This window comes from Ursus arctos, unplaced genomic scaffold, assembly GCF_023065955.2.
Source record: "Ursus arctos isolate Adak ecotype North America unplaced genomic scaffold, UrsArc2.0 scaffold_8, whole genome shotgun sequence".
Taxonomy (NCBI): domain Eukaryota; kingdom Metazoa; phylum Chordata; class Mammalia; order Carnivora; family Ursidae; genus Ursus; species Ursus arctos.
In genome coordinates this window covers 15,106,960-15,132,306 of record NW_026623100.1, presented here as the reverse complement: position 1 = coordinate 15,132,306, position 25,347 = coordinate 15,106,960, and the positions used below count along the sequence as shown (strand labels likewise).

The window sequence follows — 25,347 nt, the reverse complement described above, 5'->3', positions numbered from 1 at the left end:
CCTGGCTCTGCGCTCAATGCTTTGGAGGCATAATTTCATTTCATCTCCCCAGTAGCCCTTGCTGAAAGCAGCACTATTTTATCAGCTGTGATTCGCCCACAGAAAGACCAGGACTGCTCGCCGCAGGTACTGGTGACTCCGCATCCTGGGCACGAGGACGGAAGGCGAAGGAAGAGCGGCCACGCCTCCTTATAAGCCGAGCGACCGGCACTGTTCACGGTGACTCGCGTCAACGGACTGCCTGTCGTGAGAGCTGTGTGGATGTTTTGTTCGTCATAAAGTGACTGTTTGCCTTGGGCTGGGTCCTTAACTACTCTGCTGGCCTGTTAACCCTTTGACTCTGGCATCAGCTTACAGAGGACTGAAACCAGGCACTCTGTTGAGAAGGAATGAATGAGGAAGACAGTAAAAAAGCAGGTCCCAACTGAGGGCCCTGGCTTTTGCTGATTTCTCCTCCAAGATTAAATTCCTAGTGTTCCTGCTAAGGAAGATTGACTGAAATCTCGCTTTCAGATCTCTTAGAAGGTAAAGGTTCGAAAGGGAATTCAACTTTTTACTTACCGTCCTCACGCCTCTCCTCGGGCCCCCCACGTCTTGTCTGGTCTGTGAAGAGTCTCTGAACTGTGCTTCCTGCACTCCCTGCCTTCTGGGCCAGACTGCTGGTGCCCAACTTCTTCCCGGCACAGGTCTGAGAGACCCGGACACCCTCCACCAGGAAACTCTTAGTGGGTCTACAGCTCCTCTAGGATAAAGGTCACTTCCTTTGGTCCTCTTTCCTAATTTTATTCATAACTATGAGCATTAAGAACTCTACGTTCTAGCTATACTATTTCCCTTTCCTGAATGAAGGCCAAGAATATTCTCATCCCTTCATCTTTGCTCACATTGGAGTGTCACGAGTTCAAATTCATGTATTCATTCAACAAACCGTTACTAAGAGCCCGATCTGTGTGCTGGATCCTGGGAGTAACTCAGAAACACAGCCCCTGCCCTAAAGGGTTCAGAGCCCAGGAATCCTGAACCTCGTGTGCTGTCCTGCCCCCACCCCAATCCCCCTGGTTGTTTTCAGGAATGCTCCCTAACCCCACCCGCTACCACCAAAGTTAGTCCCGCTGATTCTCGACAACCTGGTCGCCTACCAGGTGTTCCAAGAAGCCTTCTGTTATCCCTGAGGATACCACCTTGTCTCTTGTATCTATTTATTCTGCTTAATACCCAGAAGCTCTTTTAGGAGAGTGAGGAATGCTCAGTCGATTCTTCATCCTCACTTTGTGTCCAGCAGGGGCTCAAACAATGCCCACCGAAAGGAAATGCAATGGTCCTGTGCTAACGAACACCTATGCGCCACGGGCAGTGCGTTTGGGGGGCTATCTCCTTCCCATCTTACACGGTCAGAACCCTCAAGGACATTTTTATTCAGCATCTATGATACACTTTGTCTTAAATCTGAATCATATCACACTAGGTATGTCTCAGCCTCGGCAAGATTGGCTTGAGAAACGCGACGCCGATAAGCACTTTATGATGAACAAAATATCCAAACGACCTCACGAAAGGCAGCCCCGTGGGTCAGGCCCCCAACGGACATCTCTGACCTAGATTTATAACGAGGCCCGCTTTCCTCTTCCTCCTCCTGCTCGATCCTGTGCACCTGCCATGCAGAATCGCCACCATGCTAGAAATGGCAGAGGATTCCCGGTTTTACCGCAGGTACATTACAGCTGCTGAAGCTACCTGCTGCCTTTATCGACGGCGCTCCTGTGTTCTGGTTATTAAGAAGCGAAGACAATGAGACAAGTCTATAAAGTTCTCTTGGTCCTAGTCCATTGGTAGTTCTGGACTATGATGGAAGGGTAAGGCCCAGCAAGGCTCTGGCCCGGTGTGGGGAATGACCTGTTGCTCACAACTGGCCCATTATCTCCTCCATCACCGCCACTGCCTTATGGAGAAATCAGTAAGCCTTCTACCTTTCCTCTTCTCCCTCCTCCCTTAGAATCTCTCCTGGTTTTCTAGAGTCTGTCCCCAGCACCACTAGGGGACCTCAGCCCTGGCAGAAGAAGGCGGCCCTCCGCGCACCGTCTTACCTCGGGCGCGATGTAGTCAGGAGTTCCACAGAATGTGGTGGTTGTGACACCATTCAGAATGCCTTCCTTGCACATCCCAAAGTCGGCCAGCTTGCAGTGACCTTCTGCATCCAGAAGGATGTTGTCCAGTTTCAAATCCCTGCAAGATGGGCCAGAACCACACGATTAATGCTTCAGCCATCCCAACAGGGTCTTCTTGAGTTGGGAGAGATGTGCACATCTCGGGGAAATTTGCTACAGGAAGGAAAGCCTTTGAGGAGGCTTGACCTGCTGGCAACCAACCTCAGTCCAGGGCTCTCGCCCACACTGACCAACCTCCAAAGGTGCCTCCATTCTCCCCAACGTGAGGGAGGAGCATCTCAAGACTGCTGCGGTCTAATAAAATCAGTAGTTATTTACTGAAGCCCTACTGTGTGCTGAAATCCATATTATTTAGACCTTGACATGAGAGGAAGAAGCAACTCATCCCCCTTCTTTCCTGAGTTAACCACAGGGATCAGCGGAGGGACAAGACTCATGCAGACTAACATCAATGATTCGGCCGAAACCACGTAAGCATCAGACGCTACTTTACGGAACACTGACTATGGGAGCTATCGTGTCATGGGGAAGGCCACTTCTGGCTGGTGCAGGCTGGGAGGGCATCAGGACAAAGTGACTCTCAAGAGAAGCTGGAGAGATGGTTAGGTTTGGAGAGAGCATGAAGGAAAAAGATGGGAGGGAAGGGAAAGCCCACGGGGTGGGTGCCAAAGGCAGTGACGGGACCAGAGAATTGGGCCCTGGTGAATGGTGGGGCAAGACAGGCATGTTGAAACCAACCCTGAAAAGCCTAGAATGCAAGAGGAGTTTGAAATTCATGCTGAGGACAGTGGGAGACCTGCCTGCGGGAGCATGAACTATGTGCAAGATCAGTCCTCTCAGGGCAAGCAGGCATAGGGGGTAAGGCTCTGGGGACAGCAGGGAAGACAAGGCTGGCGGCAACAACCAGGCCCTACAGAACCCGGGAGGTTCTGCACAATGAGTGAGCACCACGGGGGATGGTGGGGGGCCATGCTGGCCTCAGCCAGAGCAGATCTCTTGCTTTACAGTTTGGGGTTCCCCATAAGATCTTGCATAAAATTTGAAGCTCTGGGTAAGAATCCCCCTACCAACCGAATCTGCAAACCCCACACCTGTCCCATAGAAGGACCCAGATTGTCAGAGGGAGGTCCCCATCCTGGACCTCCCTCAGCAGCCACTCTGGGCTGGGCTGGTGGGGCGGGGGGGGGGGGGTCTTTGCAAAGAAGGCCCGTTGCTCTGCACACAGAGCAAGAGGGGCCTTTCCCACAGGCCTGCTGGCGTCTGGACTTGAGCTCCAGCCACCATCAGGAATCCAGGCCTGAGTGCAAAGGTGGGGCAGGAAGCACTTCAGGGCCTGCCTGCTTTGCACCCGCGGCCCCGTTTCCGCTTACAGCTGGGACTTCTTGAGAAAAGAGAAAGCTCATAAAATATGCTGTTCTAAGCAGATGCTTGTGAACTACAGAAAGAACAGTGAGCCCAACCAAGCCGAGCCCCTGGGACCGGGCTCCCCGACCTCCCCGCCGGCCACTGTGTGTGGTCAAGGCTCAGCTCCGGCCGGGGTGGGAGGGAAGAGAGAAGAACATGGACTTGGGCACGGGAGGCCTGGGTTTTAATCCCTAGGGTGGCACTGTCCAGGTGAAGTCACCTATCAAATTGGGATGACACATCCCTGCTTGTCTGAAGGGTTGAGATAGTGTGGAAGTAGCAGGCCTTTATAGTGTTACACCCACATCCTCCACGAGGACGGAGCTAGAGGGAACCGGGGGTTCTGTCTGCCCACCTGCAAACGTGGGAGTCATTGAGAGGCGAACCTGTGTGCCCTGCTGAGTTCCAGCCCTTTCATGCTCCCTGATCGAGGGCTGCCTTGCCCACATGCACGCACGATGATTGCCATAGCAACACGTGTACTAGGAACAGCAATAACAAATGTGTGGAAAGCACCTCTGTGGTCTACAAACCGCATTCATGCTCTGAACAACAGCGAGGGTTCAGAAGAGTGTGCTGTGCTATGACCGTGGCAGCAGTAAGTAGACGGAAGCCGGAAGCAGGTAGGTGACTTCTGAAAGGTGACGAGGACATTGACTTCACTGCGACCTGAAGTCCTTCTCCCCTCCCTGGCCCCTGCTCCAAAAGGCTGGTGTTCCTGCCTCCGTTCACCCCACTCCTTCACCTTCCTCCCTTTGAGTTGGTGGACTTCTCCCAATGTTGGCCACCAACCCTGATTTGAGAAACAACCGACGTGCTACCTCTCAAAGCCCTCTCTTTTAAAGCTTTGTCGGCAGGGCGCATTCTGCATTGTATGGAGTCGATTCGGAAGATTCCAAGTCAGCCTGAGGCTTGCCCTTCTGAAAGTTCAACTCAGCATTTCCTTCTGCTCAGGATTCCCACTCGGGGCAAGAGAAGGTGGAACGTCTTCCTTCTCCCCATCTTCTGCTCTTTGCCTGCCCCTGCTCTGACCCAGGTGCACACTGTCCCCCTGCTTCCTGCCCCCTCTTCCCCTGAGGGAAGCAGCTGTCCCCCCCCAACCCACTGAAGCCCCAGGGGGTCCAGGGGGCCCATGAGGGCCGAGCATGTTCTGCCAGTAGCACACAGGCAGCTGCCCCTCTGCTGTGGGAAGGGAGGCCCCAGGCCAAAGCACATCTTCACACAGTCCCGCCGAGGATGCCAGAAATCCTGCCCCTACTCACCTCCTCCATTTCCCCTCTGTCTGTATTTCTCTAAAGCCCAGCCTCCCCACACAAAACCAAGTCCCATGGAAGGGACAGTGACTTATGCTCCTTTCCTCAGTGACGGGGAAGATGAGTGTAGCTGGAAAGACCCTGGGGGCCAGAAATGCCATTATTAAAACTTTATTCCTCTGGGAGTCTTCAGTCTCATTAAAAAGAAAAATACCCCCATGGCTGGGACCAAACCAGTCTGGTGCTGGGCTCTCAGTGAGCTCCTGAGTGGGGGTTTCAGTGGAGGGGAGAGCCAAGGCCGCCCAGGGCCATGCTTGCTTGGGCAGAGGGAAAGAGAGAGGACATCCATCTTTCCCTCCAAGGGGGTTAGGGGACAAGGGCTGCTGAAGGATGGTGGTGTCCTTGAAATTCTGCTTGCTGCACAGCTAGCTGAGGGTGCCCCTCTTGGTTTTCCCTCCCTCTTCCCTTAGCGGCACTGCTGCCCCAGGACCCCCGACTTTCAACTTCCCGTTCCTGCCCCAGGATCTCCCCACCTGTTGGCTTTTAGTGCTGCCTGTTCACAAGTCGTCTCTAAAGCCTCCCAGGAAGATCAGGGACACTTATTTCTCAGCCTTGCCAGGTCCGAGGCCCAGTCCGCAGGACAGGGGGTATGGGCTCTTCTCCTTCTTGGGCGCTCCCCCGGGGCTCATGTAGTAGGTACTCATTGAACTGTGCACTGACAGCTTTGCAAAGAGGGACTTCAGCCTAGATGTTAATCCCCATCAGTCCTCAAATACAAAGACAGGGTACTTTTGAGGACCGGAACATTTTTAAAGGAATGGGGTCATATTTTTAATAGTAGAAAAAAATATAGTAAAATCCTTTCCCCTCTATATGAGTCAGATAGGACTAGTTTTTACTTATTCAATTAATAATTTCATTCAATTTTTTTCAATAGGTAATACCTTCATGTTTCTAAAACTCAAAGTGTAAAAGGACATACAGTAAAAATTGTCCCTCCTGCATCTCTTCTCCAGATACCACCATCTCCCCCTACAAGCAACTGCATTTTATTCACTCCTTGTGTATTGTCTCGGTCACACTTTCTGCATAAATAAGAACGTGTGACTATTTTTTCGTGTCCCCCCTTTTAACTAATTGGGCTCTTACTACCTGCAATCTTTTGCACCTTACCTTTTCTGCTTAATATGTATTGCAGATCTTTCTGTTTTGGCATATAAAGAGGCTCCTAATTCTTTTTTATGGCTGTACAACACTCTGCCATATTTATTAGGGGACATTTAACTTGCCTCCAGTATTGTGCTATTACGAACAGCGCTACTGTGAATAAGCTTATAAATAGATGAAGGTAATTGTACAGATTTTCTAGAAAAGAAATGTCTGAATCCAACAGGACAGGAATGTGGATTTTGATGGCTGCTGCAAACTGCCCTCCTTAGAGCTGAAGGATTTACACTTCTATCAGCAGTATGTGACGATGCCTTCTTGCCAGCATGGTACGTTATCGAGTTTCTGGTAGTCTGAAAAGTGAATGCATATATTTTTTTTAAGATTTTTTTTTTAAGATTTTATTTATTCATTTGAGAGAATGAGAGAGCACAAGCAGGCAGAGTGGCAAAGGGAGAGGGACAAGCGGACTCCCCGCTGAGCCGGTAGCCCCATGTGGGGCTCAAGCCCAGGACCCTGAGATCATGACCTGAGCCTAAGGCAGAGGCGTAACTGACGAGCCACCCAGGCGCCCCTATCTTGGTATATTCTTAAGTTTCTCTCTAGTTTAAGCATTTTCTCATATGAAAGGTGTGTGTGTGTGTGTGTGTGTGTGTGTGTGTGTGTGTGTGTGTGTGTGTACTGCTGCCATTTTTCCCTTATGGTGTGTTTGTTTCTTACTGTTTTTTAAAGAGCTTTTTCTGTATCAGGAAATGAACTTGGAGTGGTAGAAGAATTGCAAATTCTTGTCCCAGTTTAATTTTTGACATTGCTTACGGTGGTTTGTTTTATGGTTTTCGGATTATATGTCTTAATTCGAAATGCTTTACCCATTTCAAAGTTATAAAAGCATTCTCCCAAGGTCTTCCCTGTACTTTGATGCTTCATTTTACAAATGCAAGGCTTTGATGTATTTGGAATTCGGCCTGATAAAAGGTGTGAAGTAGAGATTCAACTGTGTTTCCAACCCCATATGTTGGATAGTTCATCTTTTCCTCATTGACTGAAACATCACCTTTTTCAAATACTGGTCCCAGCTCCCCGTAAGTGTTTGGACTTACTTCTGCACCCTTCATTCAATGATGCTGATCTATGCCACACTTTTGAAATTACTGTAGGTTTATGATGCATTTTAATATCCAGTAGGGCTGGTTCCCTTCCTCTTTTTCAAAATTTCCTGGCTACTCTTGCTTGTTTATTTTTCCATATGAACTTTAGAATCATCTGTCTTGTTTTAAAAAAATCCTGGTGATGTTTTTATTGGGAACATGTCTAAAGTTATAAATTAACTCAGAGAGAATTGATATTTTTATGATGTTGAGTCTTCCTATCCAATAACATTGTTTGTCTTTCTATTCATGAAAGTCTTGTCTGTGTCCTTTAGGGGCATTTTAAAGTTCTCTCCTATAGATCTTGTGCATTTCTTGTTTTATTTAATGGCAGCCTACTGGATGTCCCTATACCCATTCTCATTTTCTTCCCAGAGATCCTGAATGAGGACATAATGCCTGGAGGCCTACAGCCACCTTCAACCATAAAGAAAAGGACTAAACCCCAGAAATGGTCACTGGACTTCCCATCTCCAGATAATACTCATATGAAAAAGAAATAAACTTGTATCTTATTTAAAGCACTGCTGTTTAAAGCACTCTGGGGTTTATATGATAATCACAGCTAAATCCACTTCTGAGGAATCCAAATTGTTATTTTTATATTTTAAATTCCTATTGTAAATGGGTCTTTTCTTCTATCATATCCTTTATCTGGTTACATATGGATATACTAGTTATTGATTTCTACTTATCATTTTATGCTCTGCTACTATATGAATGTTCTTTATTTTTGTAAAGGAGTTTTCCAGTTGATTTTCCTGGATTTTCCAAATTATTTGTAACTGGTGATCATTTTTACTTCCTTTTTTACTGTTTACATTTCTAACTTATTTATGACTGATTGTGTTGGTTAGAACCTTAAGAACAATGCTAAATAACAATGATGATTGTGTTTGGTAGTCTTTGATTTTGGTAAGGGCATTTCCCCAGGCAAAATGCCTTTATCATAGCCCCTGCCACTTGGAACCTGACTGAAGGCTACCTTACTGTGTATTCTCCACTAGACTGAGGACTTACGAGAACTTCCACGGAAACTCCCTTTCTCCCCAGCTTCCAGAGGTCCCAGTGAGCAGTGGGGAAGATGGTAAGGAACAGGCTATGCAGTGCCCCTCTAGTTCTGGGTTTCTTTACCTTGGAGCTCGACTGACAGTTGCAGCTGGCTAATTCTTTGTTGTGGGGGGCTGTGCTGTGTATTGTAGGATGCTTAGTAGCAATGGTGACCTATACACTAGATGCTATTATCAACAACCCCCACTCCCCAGATGTGACAATCCAAAATGGCTCTAGACATTGTCAAATGTCTCCTGCAGGACCGCTGGTGGACAACTACTTCTCTAAGTCTTAAACAGCGATCAAGGCTGCAAGATGGTCCAGATCATTAAGCCAAATAGGGATTTGAGAGCAAGGCTGTCAGGAAAGGGTACATCTGTCTGGAATGTCGTCTACCATTTTATCTCGGGAGACACCAGCCCTGCTGGTATTTGGTACCATCGACCCCCCTTTTTAAACATCTTAGGAAATCGAGGCTCAGGAAAGGTAAGTTGCTCGCCCATGCTTGCATGGCTGGTAAGAGGCAGTGCTGGGCTAACTCCACCCAAGTGCCCATGACCACGTTTCAGAGCAAATGTAAGATCCATGAGCTCGAAATCGCTATCTGCTGATGGGACACAAATTCCTTTGCCTTAAAAAAGGCGGGCTTCATGGTGAGAAGGGGAATATAGAGGCCCAAAGGTCATAGTCACTGACAGGGAAGGAATAATTTAGGGGACGATGGGATAACCAAGACTCCCTTGAGGTAGGAGCACAGATCACTTCCAGAAACTCAAAAGATAGTCAAGAAAATCCCAAATATGTTTGAGACTCAATTTCCTTATCTGTAAAATGGGGATAATATTGCCATGATTGAATGGTGTAATCCACGTGAAAGTTCTAGCATCAGTGCCTGATTCACGGTAGTTACTCCACGAGTAACTAATGGTCTCTAACAGTCTCCCAGGGTCTCTGACAGTCATTTCTTAAAATGCACATGCCCTGTGGGGGCAGGTCAGTAGGTCCCTAAAAACTCTTTAATATTGGAGAAACACTTACTGCTTCCTAGTGTGTATAAACGACAGACTCTGTGGGATGAAGAACAGGGAGCATATGTAACTATCACACAGGGGAAAAAGTGTCAAAGAATACTTGAGACTGAAACTTCTAGTCCAGGCCGGGGAGAAAATCATGGGTTCCTTTCCCCTGGGCCTGGGGAATGATACCTTGCAGCCAGGGGAACACCAGTGCCCCAGGGGAGAAAGCAAAGAAGGGTGGGGTGGTTTAAGGAGGAGGGGTGGGGCAGCACAGGGTCACCCATCAGAATTGATGTGACAGCTTCCAGACCCTCAGCAACCTTCCCAGGCCCGTATGCAGAGCCAGGGAGCAGCTGTCCCAGCACCGGGAATCCCTGTGCTTTGCGGCTCTCTGGGTGCTATCACACACCTTATCTGTCTCCCAACACCAGCCCTGGGCAGGAGGGGTATCATCATCCCCAACTTGTAAAGAACTAGGGGGTGAGACTGGGTGGGGGGGTGCCCCAAGCCTCCTGAGGTGAGCAGGGACCCAAACAGCAGAAGCTGGGTGGAGTCCTGGGCTCCTCCCACCGCACGTCAGCCATCTTAGGTCAAAAAAATCCTCCCCCCCTACTTGTAAAATTGTATTTTCCCAATTTCATAGATTTCCCCAAGAATAAGGGCCAGAAAACTCATCTGGAAACCACGAGCATTTAACGAAGGGTTGGCACCCCAGAGACACTTCACACATAAGAAAAAATGGAAAAAAGTTTTTTTGCTTGACTTGAAAACTCACCCCAAAGGAAGAGACCCGTCTGTCCCTGTCTTCTTCACCCAGGCTCTCCATTTTTAATGCCCTCATTTCCCTGGTACGCTCACTGGTAGATTCCTCTAGCATGCTGATTCCCCAAAGCTCAGGCCCGAACGCCACACAAACGACAGCACGTTCTTTCATTTACTTGAAGATAAGAGATTAGAAAGATTACTTCTCAGGATGCCAAGTATTTGGATCACCAGAGAGCAGGCCCTCGGGGGAGGTTATGAAGAAACTCGGCTTGTTTTTGGACAAATAGTGGAGACGAGCACATGATTGTGGTTAATCAGATGGGAATACAGGCTCTTCGGGCAGATGCTTCACAAATTGAACCATACGTTCGTGAGAAAGACAATTTTCCCCTTCAATGTAGCACGCTCCCCTTGCCACTGGGGCAAATGCTGGTGACTGGCTGCTGTCCTTCCTCCTGGCTCCCTCTGTGGTGGCTGCCCCCCAGCACCCCGCGGAACGCCAGATCACTCCAGTGCCACCCGGGCCCGGCAGAGCCACAAGCACGAAGCCGAGGACAGGGCACCTCCTGCCTCTGTCAAACAGAAAAGCGTCATTGGCTTCGGAGCCGAGGTACAGATTTCACAATTCGCCATCGCTATGCTGACACCCGAGACTCAGGGGCAACGTGTCACTCTGGGCCAGTCCGCAGGGAAGTCTCAGAGTCTTCATGGGAAAAGCTGAATCGTTTAGGACAAAATAGTTAACTACCATTTTGGTTCTTTCCAAATGCTTTTGTATGCTGGCTCAGTCTAAGTCTTTAAACGCATTATCTCATTTAATCCCACCAACAGCCTAGGGACGTGGTAGGACTATTAACCGCCTTCATTTTAAAGATGAGGAAGAAGGGCCTGAGGGGCTATGCCCCTGGCCCTGGATACACGGGTGGTGAAAGACAGAGTTGGTTTGCCCGACATCAACTCCCATGCTCTGAATCACTTTGCTATGTTGCTTGTGGGGCGGGCGGGGGGGGGGGGGGGGGGAGATTGTATCTACGCTCCTGCCCTTCTGTGGGATTGAGAGCATAGCTGTTGGTGTTGGGGTGATGGCTGTTTTGGACTCATGGCAAGGTGGATAGAAGATGTAACTGATAAGCTAGGCAATGCTGTCTTGACCAAACTGATGACCCCTGGCCTGGAGAGAGCAGACCTTCAGCTACCACACCGACAGCTGGAAAGCCGAGGTGTGAAACAGTACCCCTTTCACAGCCAAAACAAACAGCCTGGGGCTGTACCTGGACATTAAGACTTGGAATCCCTGCAGAATAATTTATCTGACTACCGAGGTTGTATCCAATTACTTTTTTTTTTTTAATCCACAGTAGTGAAAGCAAATTCTTACGCTTGATATAACAGATAATATCCTGACCTCTACTGACAGGAAATAGGCCTTGACTTGTGTCCCCAGCGAGTGGGATGGGCCCCTCTGACCACCATGACATTTATGCCGAGCCCCCCATTCCTCCCCAGGCCGTCAATCAACCTACACTTAGCAATGGCTATTTCGGGCCTGGTCAGTGTACAGACTGGGCCAAGGACAGCGATGACCTCAAGCAAGTCACTTCTGTGAGCTCACTGTCCTCAAATATGAGAAAAGACGGCTGGATGAGCTAGTCCCCAAGGACCCCTCTCGTCTGAGATCCTGGGAAGCGAAGGCAGCTGGAGCCCATGAAGTCTGAACTCGCCGTGCTGGCTGTTGCACACCCAATGTTCCCCTTTCCGCTCTGCAGCAAGCCTCTGCCAGCAGGCGTTTTCACACAAAACGTAAATCAGACGATACTCTCCTGCTTGCGTTCTTCAGGGGCGCCCCACAAACATGCTTCCTGGTGTGGTGTGCGAGGTGCTTTGGGGTCTCCACCAGCCTGGACTGTTAGCTTCCTCCCTCATCGCACCCCCTCTTAATCCAAACCTGGGCCTGTGGGCCTTGGGTGCTTCCCAAGCATCTGAGGCTGTCTCCTGCCTCAAGGTCCTGGCACAGGCCCCGCTATGAGGATCTGTCTTCCACAATGGATGCCCCAGGAAGGTGGGGCCTGGAAGCCCCCCAGCGCCCGATCCTTCCTAGCATGCTGGTCACAGGATGAAAGAACTACGGAGTGGGGAGGGGAGTTGGTGAATCATGGCCCCGGGCAGCCAGGCGACCCAAACAAATGCTTTCAGACACCATATGGAACTATTAAGACATATTATTGAACACTGTTCAAACCAAGGCCAAACCATCAGAGGCAGCTGAATCTGGCATCCTCTTGTACCTTCCAGTCCGTTCTGTCACACTCAGGAAGAACCCCTCCGCTAACCCCAGCAGCTTCCATGGCAGTCAGAGTGGAGCCCAAGAGCTTTGCTCTGGCTCTCGAGCTGGCCCTCCTCCCCTTCTTTTGCCACCACCTCCCTGTCTTTCCAGCACAGGGTCAGGGGTGTCCAAGAGCACTTTCCTGCCTTGAGACCTTTGCCACATGGCTGCTCCCTCTCCCTGGAGAAGAGACCCTTTGTCATTAAGGTCTATGCCTCGACCCCTCTTCCTCAGGGAGGCCCCTCACTGGCCACCCTGTCTAAAGGAACCCACTGCCACTCACCCCCCAGTGACCCTTCCCTGAATCTCAGTCACCTCGGTCATTCCCTTCGCGGCAATGACCACAACCTGCAAGGACCTTGCTTGTTTATTTCCTTGAGTATATGGTTTCCCCCACATGAGCTCCATGGGAACAGGGACTGCGTCTTCGTGTTCCCAGCGCGGTCCCCAGAGCCCTGCAAAGTGCCTGCACTCACTGTTGGTTGAGTGTCCGGAGGAGATGGATCTGTATTAAGTCCACTCCAGTGATGGTCTAGCGAACGGCATGATTGTAAATCCTAATGCCTCCATTGCCTAGCTGGGCCTAGTATGGAACGTTCCACTATATTTATGGCTGCCGCTCAGGGTCTGCTTTTTGTGGTGGGCCTTGAGGACACCGAGAGAGAAGACATGGTTCCTGTCCTCAAGGAGGGGTCTGGAGGGAGAGGTGGACCCGAGGCCAGAGCCCTTGGGATGATAAGTTCTACACTGGAGGGACAAACAGGACGCCGCCACTGCCCTTAGAAGGCAAGAGCTGCCGGTCTTGCCTTTTTGGCCCCAGTGATTTGCAGCTCAAAATCTAGCCAGCATTCTGTCATCGCAAAAAGGGCCACTCCAGCTAAAGGCCCAAGAGTAACCTTTCTGGGGGTGTGCCTGGAGCCTTGTGGAAGTGGACTATAGCCCCTCATGCCCGAATTCCCAGACAGGGAGGCCAGCACACCACTCTTCAAGGTCAGGGCGAGAAGCTGCCTGAACTTGTAAGCGTAGGCCTTCCTCGTCCAGCCGCACAAGGAGCCGCGTGCTAGAAGAGTGGTCAGCACCTCGCAGGTCACCTCTGCCCAGATAAAGAGCTGAGGAAACACAAATGTAGCCCCGCCGCAAGCTGAGGGGGATGTAGGGAAAGCACGTCTTCCTGCAAAGTGAGGGTCACCCAAGTTACTTGGAGGATATCAGAGGCCTCATGCGAGGCCAGGGAGCTGAAAATGCACTGACCTCTGAGGGGACAGAAAACAGATTTTATTATTCTTTAAAAAAGAAGGCTTACATTTGTATTTGTTTAATTTGGCCATAGAAGGTATTTGCTTTAAGACTGTGTGGTGCTCTTCAGCCAATCAGAAACGTGAATGCGCATGCGCGTGCACACATGCCGCTAAGGACAGCTATAGGGTTGTGCTCGCACCCACACAGCTGCTCGTGGGCGCAGGCCTGCAGCCAACGGAGGAAGAGAACACACAGGTCCACAAGGAGGAGGCAGGTGAAGGAGATCCTATTTTTTTTTTTTTTTCATCAGGGGGCACAAAATCTGGTGGAGTTGGTAGAACAGGCAGCCTCTGTCACTCCAGCTGATGAATATTTCCTGGGCAGCGACTATGCACCAGGGAGATCCTGGCTGTGGAGCGAGGGCAGGAGTCTACCGTTATGTCAGCTCGCACACGCTGAGTCTGCGGTGACTTGGAGACATCTACGTGGATGTGCCAACCGGGTAGTGACAGATGAAGGTTTGGGCTGGAGAAATAATGAGCGTGGCTGAAACAGTCTGAGCAGAGAAGCGGGCTGAGACTGGTCTGTGAGCAAGCCCAGTGTTTAATGGGACAACCAGAGAGGAAACTCAGGAAGCCCAAGGAAGCCCAACTGTCCACCTGAGGCTCAGCGAGATAAAGGCACTTGCCCTTATTTATATTTATTGGTATTTTCTCTTTATGCTTCGATATTCTGATTTAGAAATAATAATAATGACGGTGATGATAAATTGTATTTTTCAAGAAAACACTTGCCAGATCAGTAGAGGTATCATGTGCCAGGGTTGAGCCGGTGAACAGCTCTAGTATAGAAAAGAACTGTAGACTTCAAATCCACCGACAGGAAGAAGGGAAGGGAATTCCAGAATTCCGCTTAGGGAAAAAAGAAAAGAAAGCAACAACTCTGCAGTGACACTGGGAGGTCTGCCAGTTAGTTAGTGGGGGGGTGGGGGGGTGGGGGGCACAGCTTCAGTACCACTTCTCAGACCCTGGCTAGAGGGGCCTCCATCCCTTCTGGTGGTCACCGGCTTACTCCATCTCTGAGTTCAGCCTGAGTCATCCGCTGCCTTTTACTTAACCCTAGGACCATTCCTGGAACAGGACTGGATTTTCTTGATGTCATTCAGCTGAAACTCAGCGTGCCGTTCCTTTCCTGACTTTGCTGGCAGTCACCGGCTGCATTTATTCTCACACTAGAGCAGGCTGTTTGGCCACAGATGTGGATGAAAACAGTAGTAGGTTATGTCCAGTGGAGGGAGGTTCTTAATAAAGGTTGGGGAAAACGATACCCAGCTTTCCAACAGTCTCTTTCATTATAATCAAGGTCACGGAAAGGTACTAAGGGCATGCAGTATACACACGGAGCAGAGAGGGCCCTCAGATTTAGCACTCACAGCTCTCCTATTCTGGAGCTACCGTGAGGGCGCATGGCAAGTAGCAATTTCTACCGGGGCAGACTACAGAGTCTAATCTGGCTCTGAAGGAAGCCAGTGCGTGGTGGAAGCCAGCTGGCCAGAGACAGTGCGGAGGTCTACGACAGGCATAGTTCTCCGCCAGAAAGCAAGTGGCCTGCACGAATTCAAAACAAAAATGTGCAACTTGCTGGTGGTTCAGCTCTCCACATATCCTATTCGGAAATAAATCATGACTTGGGATTTATTTTAGCAAGTGCTGTGGCAAAAACTAAACTTCAAAGGAAGCTGAAAAGGTGATGAACACGTGCTGTGAGGATGTGCTCTCATCATCTCCCTATACAGCCACAGCTCTATGCTGTGGTAATCGTACCCTACACTTTGTGACGCACGCTCCGTTATCTATGTGCTTTATTACACACGGAAAGTATCCAGTGCTGTTAGCACAGAGACAAATCAATATCCACAGACACAGATATATGCAGAGATGTTGGGAGTTATGCATCGCCTGTGTATATACAATGAAGTATGTATGTAGTAAAGTAGGGAACGTGCTATGAGAATGAGTCCAGGCAACATGTGACTCTCTCTCTCATGTATTAATCATACTAGGTACTTTATTGTGTGTATAATACAGTATAGATAATATATATATAAATTATATATGCAATAAATATACAGTATGATTAATACACATGCTATATAGAGAGATTTGGAGAGTTATACATTGCCTATATATACACAAAATAGATATGTAACAAAAACATATATGTAACATGCAATAAAGTGTCTAGTATTAATATATGTAACAAATATTTAGTATAATTATTTGTATATATATTTAAGTACTTCATATATGTATATATAGTATAATACATGTGTATACAGTGTATGTTTTACATAAAATCAGTAAGTTGAAGTGACTTCTTAGTGGTGTTGGTCTCCTTCCAATTTTGCAATTTCTTCTTACCTGCTCATTTATGCTAACAGAGATGGATACTAACAATTACTCTTGAAGCCTTAAGAATATGCAAATGCAAAATCCATCATCTTATGAGGCTAAAAAAAAAAACCTCACTATTTTCATGCATTAACAGCCCCACGTGGAGGTTAATTAAACAAATGCAAATTTCCTAATCTGCTGATGACTGTTAAATAGTTTTCATTGCCAGAGATTAGCTGTTAAGATATATCTATACCCACAACCATACCTGCTCTTTTTCGAAACATAAATGTTCTGATTTAATGGAAAATCACTGCAGGGCACAAGTATAAACTATAAAACAATTAAAATCATAAATCCAAATGGCAGCAATTCCCAGTGAGTTTTACAACATCCAACGAAGCAGCTGCTGATCTGAAAAGTTGTGCCCTGGGCCCTGCAGGTGAGCTGGCTGGAGCTGGGGCAAGGGACAGGCACGGGCAGCTTTCCGTGGGTGGCCCCTAGTGAGAACCCAAGGCGGGCTGGAGTCTGTGGGACAGTGGGATCATCAGCCCAGGGCTCAGGAGGTCCCAGGGCAGAGGCTGGCCACAGGTTGCTGGCCAGCTTGTTTTCCTTTCTTAGAAAAAATATAAAATTCATTCATGTCTTCAGATATTGACCGAGCAACTACTATGTGGCACGTACCGTTCTTGGCACGGAGGAAACAAAGTCCCTGTGCTCATGGAGCCTATGCTCTAGTGTGGAAAGAGACATCAGTTAATATAATAATAAATAGTATGTTAAAGAATGAAAGTGCTAAGAGCATTTAGGCTGGAATGAACTCCTCTATCCCACGTCCTCCTCTCTCCTCCATGAAGTGAGTATTTACTGAGCACCTTCTAAATGCCTGGCCTTTGTGAGATGACTTGCAAGAGACTGCAGAATTCTAAGCTGTAGCTTCTGTCACCTGCAGGTGACACCCGGAGCAAACCATAAGCCACCTGCTCAAGGATGGCATTTGGTATTTACTAGCGTACTTCATGTGCATTTGAGCTCTCATTGAGATCTCATTTGAGTCTCCCCCAAACTCTCTGGAATGGGTACCGCCAACACTCCTATCTTATGGATGACAAAACTGAGGCCTGGAGAGTGTGAATGCCTTGCCCAGAAGCCCACTGCTAGCTTGGGGGCGGGGCCCCAGATTTGTACCCTGCAGAGCAGCCTATAACCACACCCCTCATGTAGGTCTAAACCGGAGGTGGAGACCAGCGGAAGTAGGAGGAGTTCCTAAGCAGCCGGAAGCTCCTTGAAGAAGGGCCCACATCTGCTATACTGTCTGCATTCTCCCCAGGTCCCTCAGTGCCTGCTCCAGGACCAGGGGAGGTCAGTACAGATTGACAGCTGGGTCATTCTCTGGGGGTCACACTTCAGGATCACCCCAATATCCAGCCCAGACGGTTGTAAGGTGTGGCGGTCCAGTCCTGACTTCTCAATAACTGCATTTCATTGACCTGTCAATCTTATTTTTAATGGTCCATCAGAGATCTAGATTTGGGGCCCTTGGAAAACTGGTTACAGGTCAAGGGCATAAGGATTAGGAAACATTTACCAAAACGGCGACTCTCCGTGGTGCCCCTGAAAGGTTAATAAGGCAAAACTGCCTGAGACTGAGCAGGGGGCTGTGGCATCTCACAGACATGAGTTTGGAGATGACTCGGGTTCTGACTTCTTAACCATACGTGAATACAGTGACTTAATGTCACTGAGGCTCAGGTGTCTCACCTGTAAAATGGGGATAACAATTACTCATTTCAAAGGCTTACTGTGATGCTTAAATAAGATAATATGTAAAAATTGATTCCAGTTCCTGGCACAGGGTGGGTGCTTGACAAATATTAGTTCCAATTCCCCTTCGTGAGCAATTTCCAAACTTGATCATTGAAACCACTAGTTTCTTACTCCTCCCTCACCTACAAAAAATGACTGTCTGCCCCATAAATAGATTTGAATGCTTGCTGCTTTTTTTTCAGACTGACCACATTACAAGCGACACTGGAAGGCAGCACCACGATGGTAAACACCCACCAGAAGGGGAAACGAGACTGAAGAAATCGGACTAGCAGTTATAGAACAGTGGCTGTGCCCTCATTGCTAGACTTCATTTCCCACCATAGCTGACTTGGCATGTGGGGGGGGGGGTACCCCCGTGTGTGAGTTGTGGAAGGACACGGGACACCAAGGCTTGGCCAGTTTGGTCCTCCTGTGACTTTTGAGGCAGAGGCAGGTAGGTAAAGGGACTGAGCTGACCAGGCTATGGTTTCCCACGGTCGTGTCTATGAGGCATGGCTGGGTCCAGCCTCCTTGGTCCCTGCCCATTTCTCACTGATTTTCTAGCTTGCCCATTGTATCTGTGACCTGTCCCCATTGCTGTCCAGCAAATTCCTTTTCTGTGCAAGTCAGCCAGAGCTCTGCTTGGCACTAAGGCCCCTGACTAAGCCACAGGTCCCAGGCCAGTCTAAAAATCCCTCACTCATCAGCGGTAGCGGGCTGCCAGTGATGACAGCCACTCACTCTCAAAGGCTTCCAACCTTGGAACTATCTCAGGAGCCAGACCGGCGTACTCTGAGAGTGGAGAGACCGTGCTGGTCCTCTTACACTCACAATACTTGTAGATCAGCTACTCTGTGCACAGAACTGATGGAGAACAGAGACCGACATGGTGAAAAGCAGTCAGGGGTAGCAGAATAAGCAATGTGACATGTAGTATGTCTCCACGCTCTAAGAGAAGCCTGGAACGAAGAGTAGCCACATAATGTATGTTGACATGACCCACGAACATCCAGAAGCAGGAGGTTAGGATAAAATGCTGGTGTAGGGCTCGATCTCTCGCTCTTTTTTTAAATAGCCTATACAGCTGTTTCTACACCAACTTCAAAATAAGAGAAAACACTAAGCAGCTATTAAAACGTGGAGGAAGCACTGCTATAGGGACGTGTATTAAGAGGATTCTAAGAGTCCAGGGTTTTAGCAATGCAAGAAGGAAATATCAATGACAAATTGTTTAAGGGCACGGGTCAATGATTTTGAGCAGAACGGACCTGGAAGCTGCTAGAAAGAACCAAAGCTGAAGCACAGAGCTAACTGGGAAGGCCCAAGTCTGCAGGCTTTCTGGCCCTCAAGCCCTGCTCTTTCCATACCTTGGCCCTCAACTCTCAGGCTAAGGGTGTGGAGGCCTACAATTGCATAAGCTGCCGCTCGCTGTTAAAGCTCAGACATATTAGCCATTTTTCAAGGGAGCTCATCCCTGCTGGGCCTCCCGGAAAGTGTAAGTCAGAGAGGCATCTTCATTCTCCGGAGCCTCTGCTCCTCTTGCCCCATCTTCTTCGGGGCGGCCCTCTGCCCGGCCCGTGCCTGCTGGCCTCCGCCCTCACCGCTGCCAGCCAGCCAGCATCCTGGAGGGCTGCTACGGCGGCGTTACCTTTGGGAGTGAGCGCGGCGGACAAGAGGGAAGGGAATTCACATTTGTCAAACTCCTACCACATGCCAGGTTCTGTAGGGAGACCCAAGCACACCAAGTGAGTTTCTACCGCGGGGAAAAAAGCTTTTAAGCTGGCATTAAAATGGAAAATATATATTTACCGATAAACGTCAGATAAAAGGTGTACCTATTAAGGCTTTTGCAGAAACTGTTCTCTCTGCCTCTAACACATACTCTCTCTTTATTGGCCAACTCTCATCACTTAGTTCCTGCAGGAAGCTCTCATGGGCTCCCCCATTTCGCCTCAGGGCCCCTCTTACGGGGTCCCAAGGCACCTGGATGTCCCCTGGCATAGTATTCATGACAACGCAATCTGAAGGCCTATTTATTTGTCTATCTCCCAAACTAGGCCCGAGGAAGGGATGAAGCCCCACACTGAGTTCACCGCTTTATCGCCACAGGACCTCGCATGGTGCCTGAGACGCGGCAGGCGGTTAAACACCTGTGGGTTGACTAAGAATGAACATAGGTACTCAGAAGAGACGCGGAGAGATCTCTGTGGGCTGAAGGTCGGATTCCAAGACAGCAGGCACTTGGGAATATTTACTAAAGAAAGATCCATTAAGTAATTTTTCTTCTGGAAACTTAGTGTTGCCTGTGTCACAGCTCGGATGCCAAGCTGATCAAACAACACGGCCTGAACCCTCTCTACAAGAACCAACCTGCTGGGTTATTCGTACCCTCACTTGGCAGCCTCAACCCTGTGGCTTCCATCTGCCATGCTGTCGCACAGATTAACTTCCTGAAATAATTTCTATTCATTTTAAGCAGGTACTTCACTTAGACACAATGAAGACATGTACAACTTGATTTGGATTCACACTCCATTTTGTTCTGGTGGTAATCATGTATGGAATGGACTTTGATTTTCACGCTTATTTAATCCTAATGTGAATTACGAATGACTCACTATCCTAGGCTGAACATTTGTTTTTCTCAAAGGATCCTTACTTATTATATACCTACTTATTATATAACTACTATTATACACCTACTAAGTGTCCCTGCACTGTTAATGTTGTGTGTGTGTGTGTCCTCATTTATTATTAGCATGTGTGAACTTAGGAGAAGGGAATTATCAGAGACACTAAAAGTGTCTAAAAAAGTGGAAAAAATCCATCAGTTAGTTGTATTTGGCTAGATGAAGTCAGTGACTAATTCATTTCCCTTGTAACGATATAGAGTTAACCATGTGTAGGAAATTGATTTTTCTTCTCCCTTCCCCCCTTTAAGCCCTGCCTGGTAATAGCCAAGCTCAGGTCTGATGTGCCAACTTCAGAAAAGATTCCTTTGTTCCAGATAAACTGATTCCCATAAACTCAAACTTTTATTTTAAACTCAGTGTTACCAAAAATGTCCCCTCAAAGTCATTCTGTGGTCACTTACTGCCTGGTTTCAAAGAACTTTCTAGAGGAGCACATTCTATCAGAAACCAAACAATCCTCTTTGTCAGCCACATAATGGGGACTATGCCTATTTTTCCTTCCTAATACAATTTGGATTATTGAGTTCTCCAGAATGGATGAACCGTGGCACTGCCCATCAATTCATTTTCCCAAATATTCTTCCAAAGACATTTATTCTAATATTTAAATTTCTGTAAGTAGAAATCAACTAAATTCCAATTTTCTAAAGTTTATATACATAATAGAGGACTAAAGTATGGCAGTGAGGAAGAACTTGAGAAATTCCTACAGAGAGAGAGCACTGAGCAATTTAGTGGCTAAAGCAGGCAAAACACCATTGCAAATAATTACCACAATGTCTTATTTGTGCCCCAGTGAGATAGTCCAAGTGAGATATCCCTTATTTTATTTTTCAGAGAAGATTTGAATGTGTATAAATGGTTCTTTTCAAGACCCTCCATATTTACCAATTAGGCGGGGGTTGCTAGTGGAGAAATATTTTTAATTGTTTAGGGCCACCTGACATGTAAACGTGCAACACACCATCCTTATTACTCACGACACTGTGTAAAGATCTTTGCTAGATGCAGAAGATCAGAGAGCTGGAAGACTGGTTCCCAGTCCTTAAAGAATTTGTAGCATGTCAAAATTAGATCAATGAGTGATGTTTCGGGTACAAAGAGTATGATCTCTTTCCTCTACCCAGAAGCTCTAACATGAACACGGAGCCATGGATTTCTATGGCCATTTTTCACATAAGCAGGACTCTCCAACTGGTGAAGGAACATAGGGCAGTGTCAAGGGTACCAATCAAGTAAGGTTCATCGAGGAAGAGACACTTGATTATATTAACATCAGCTTAGTAGCTTAGTATTTAAAAGGAGATTCTCTCTAGACGGTTGTCTCTTCATATTCTTTATAATGTCTCAAGAGGGAAAAACACCATTATAATTAGAAATGAGAATAGTGTCCACTGTTTGACACTAACATCCCTTCATTTACAAGCAAACATTTTAAAATCACTTTTCAAACTTGGTGAAATTGCTTGACCACTGTCAGCGGCTTGAACTGGGCAGTGCCTCGAGGTTGCTTCCCCTTCAGATCAGTATGTGCCTCATTAACACCCCCTCTCCTTCATTCACTGCTGGCCACTTGATTTCTTTGTGCTTGGGAAGGTGCTAAACCTTATCACCCAACACCAAAGAGGGTGGAAGGAGGAACAAGATACAGTATGACCTTAAAACCAATACATTTGCTTTTGATCCATGTGATATGGAGTTCTTAAGGATTCTAAGAGTAAACAGGTAAAATCATTCATCCTCCCCTCCCCCCAAGTAATTGTTTTGGGGTAGTGCTTTTGACACTTCTCCCAAATTCCTTTATCTTCAAGATCTCACTGAACCTTATTTCAGTCTCCTACTTCTCAATAACTGTCCTACAATTGGAGGCAATAGCGTAAGACATTAATATGTGTGACTTGCTTATCTTTTTACTCTGAGTTTCCTCTTAGCAGTGTGTAGACAAAAAAAAAAAAAAAAGGCGGGGGTGGGGGCTCAAGTATTTTCCTTTGTAGGGCTCTTCCTTTCCTTGTATTTGCACATTTTTGCTAGTGAACTTGAGTAAACCTTCCTCTTAAAGATTAAACATAGCACCCCAGAGAGAAGTTTCAGAAACATGACCAATAGGCAGTAAACAATGACCAATGGCAAGGTGGTCTGGAAAAGGTTTCTAGAATCTTTCCTCAAGCTTCAGTAGGAAGGACTAAATTTTATATGAAAAATAATCTGGCTTTGCTCGGACTCCTCTACGTATACTGGAGGCAAACACCTGTTGGCACAGGGGTAAGGAAAACAGGCTCTGGTGCCCGGGGCCAGGTTCCCACGTGGCTCCCCCACTTCCTGCCTATGGGATCTCTTTGTTTGAAGTTATAGCTTGAAGTCTCGGTTTCTTCATATGTAAAATGAGGACAGTATTATCTACCACATAGGCTGTGTTCCCGAGGGTTAAATGAGAGAACATATGGAAAACACTTATTGCCAGGCGCAATTTAACCCCTCAATAACTATTATTAACCATTTTCAAAGTGAGGAGCTTCCCGTATCAACCTGGACCCAGGCAAGGTGAGAGGGAGACAATGAGCGCTATTTAGGGTATTTTACCACTAAGGTCATCTTTAAAGAGACCCAAATGTAAAACTTCCCCATGGCCAAGACACTTACCTCTCAAGGGGTGGTACTGACTGCAGGGCTGTAGGAGAGCCTGCTGGGGTGCTAGAAACAGTCTGTACCTCAATCTGCATTTTTTGGCGGTCTAGCTATGGAAAGATTTATTCACGTATAAGAACTGTGTACTTCACTGAAGGCCTATAAGACCTCAATAGGAAAAAAGAAGAAGGAGGAAGGGAGGGAGGGAGGGAGAGACAAAGAGGAGGAAAGAAGGGGGTAAAAAAAGAAAAAAACAAGGAGCAGGCACAAATCATTTTTCCCTTAGTCCGTCTTGCTCCATGTAAATCACCCACGAACCCAGTTTCAGGAGGGGATTGCTCAGTGAGTGAGCTGACTGTACAGAGACATTCACGAGTGTCATTTTGGGCATATATTTAGGTGTACGGAGCCACGGAGTATGTGCTCAGACACGGCCTGTTGGTCTGTTTTCAGTACAAATGCACCTATTGACATACTGAAATTGGTGAACCTGACTACCAACCCAGAATTTCCAGTCAACAAGACGGTCAACACTTCCTAGCCATCCTCTAATAAGCCCTGTACCATGCTAGGTCCTGTAACTACCCTGTGGGCACCTCTACCATCTCAGAGCCCACTGTGCTGCAGACTGGGCAGGTATTCGCAAGTACTGAGTCTGGGTGTCAAAGACAGGCAGTGAATGCACTGGGCACCCGGGAGTCAGAGACAATAGGGCTCTCAGGGTGCAGGGTGGAGCCTGTCTCAGGGGACTGGGGCGGAGCCTCTGCAGACTGATCTCAGGCCATAAAATGTTCAAGGCAGTCTGGTCCCAAGACGCCATAAACAATACAAAGTCTACTTTACGATGGGTGCACCGAGGTGGAAATGAAAATTGTCAACCAGTGTATTCTTAATCGCTTTAATCCCAAGAACACCAAACCATTACTGGCATAACCCTTCCCATAAAAGATTAAAGGGTGGGGTGATGTTAAGGTGCTCTAGTTAGATCGAGTTATGATGGTAAAAGGACTTAAAAATTTTGTTTTGTTTGAAGCAAAATTTATCTGGAGAGACATGGTTTTAGTTTGTGAATGGAGCCAGCAGTTCCAAAGAATACTGCCACATGCTCATTTTAACCAAACCTGAGGGCCCCCTGGGGCGCAGAAACTGATATTAATACATGAATAAGAAGAGAGGGTCATACTTAGACCTGTCCAGTTTTTATCGTATGGGTAGACGAAATCTTTCTTCATTTAACATTTATAGGGGGAAGAAAAGCTCTTCTGGTTTTTTCAAACATGGGTGGAATTCTTTCACAAAAAGTTCAATATGATCTCTGAGGTTCGGTCATAGAATCTTGGAGAGTGGAGAAAAGGAAATGAAATGACAAATGGAAATGTCTCCCTTATGCCTTCCCCTTATCTTCAGAAGGGTTCAAAAAGCCTTCAGCGTCTCGATCTGATTTCTTCAGGGTCTGAGGACCCTGCTCTTCTGGCTGCGCTCCCCCTCAGCTGCATAACCTTACTAGCTGCAGCGAGGCACCTGTTAACTCACCGCCTCTCCACGCCACCTGAGCTTCGTCGTCAGAGAACTCTAGAGCAGGGCAGGGAGATCCGGCCTCGGCACCACCGGCGTGGAGGCCGGATGGTTCGTGGTGGGGCTGTCCTCGGAGCTGCAGGCTGTGTGGTGTCACGTGTGGCTTCCGTCCCCTCCCAGAGGTGACCAGCAGAAACACCTCCAGGCATTGTCCATTGTGCCCTGGCGGCAGAATCACCCCCAGCTGAGAACCACGTCAGAGGAACATCAAGAATCACCTGGTCCAATCTCCTCACAGGGCTGAAGAAACTATGGCCAAATATAGCTTCTGAACCTGAGTTCAGTGCTTTTCCCCCTAAACAGTGCTGTGGCTTGAGAACCAAATTCTATTTTCTTTTCCTGAGCTCCACGCTGGGGAGCTGAGTTCCCCAAATCTATTGTCCAGAATGACAACACTTCCTGAAGCCTTACGAACAAAGAGCCTCACAGCAATATAGGCAGAGCTTGGCCTCCCTGGGTGGTGTCCAAGGGGCCACCCATCTGCAAACTCCCACGGCACCCACCAACCGAAAGCCAGGAGAATCCAACCAGTTCCCAGGTGGCATTTTAAAAGACACATTATAAACATAACTTCTATCCCAATTCCAGCCACAGGCATCAAGAATCCTCAAGCCAAAAGTGAAATATGCTGGATGCACGTCATTAACAGACTGGGTGGGTGTTTCTTGCTAGCTCCTGGTTGGTAAGAATCTGGCTCTCTGGGTCTGAACATCGCGTGT

General features: G+C 47.7%; 1 protein-coding gene across 1 annotated transcript in view; it reads right to left on the bottom strand.

The window, feature by feature from the left end:
• PRKCE (protein kinase C epsilon) overlaps window positions 1-25,347 on the bottom strand; it is a 482,751-nt gene that overhangs the window by 34,076 nt on the left and 423,328 nt on the right. The window contains exon 12 of the mRNA XM_026486666.4: window positions 2,085-2,223. Within this exon, the coding sequence (XP_026342451.1) occupies window positions 2,085-2,223 (139 nt within the window). The remainder of the gene's footprint in view (window positions 1-2,084; window positions 2,224-25,347) is intronic.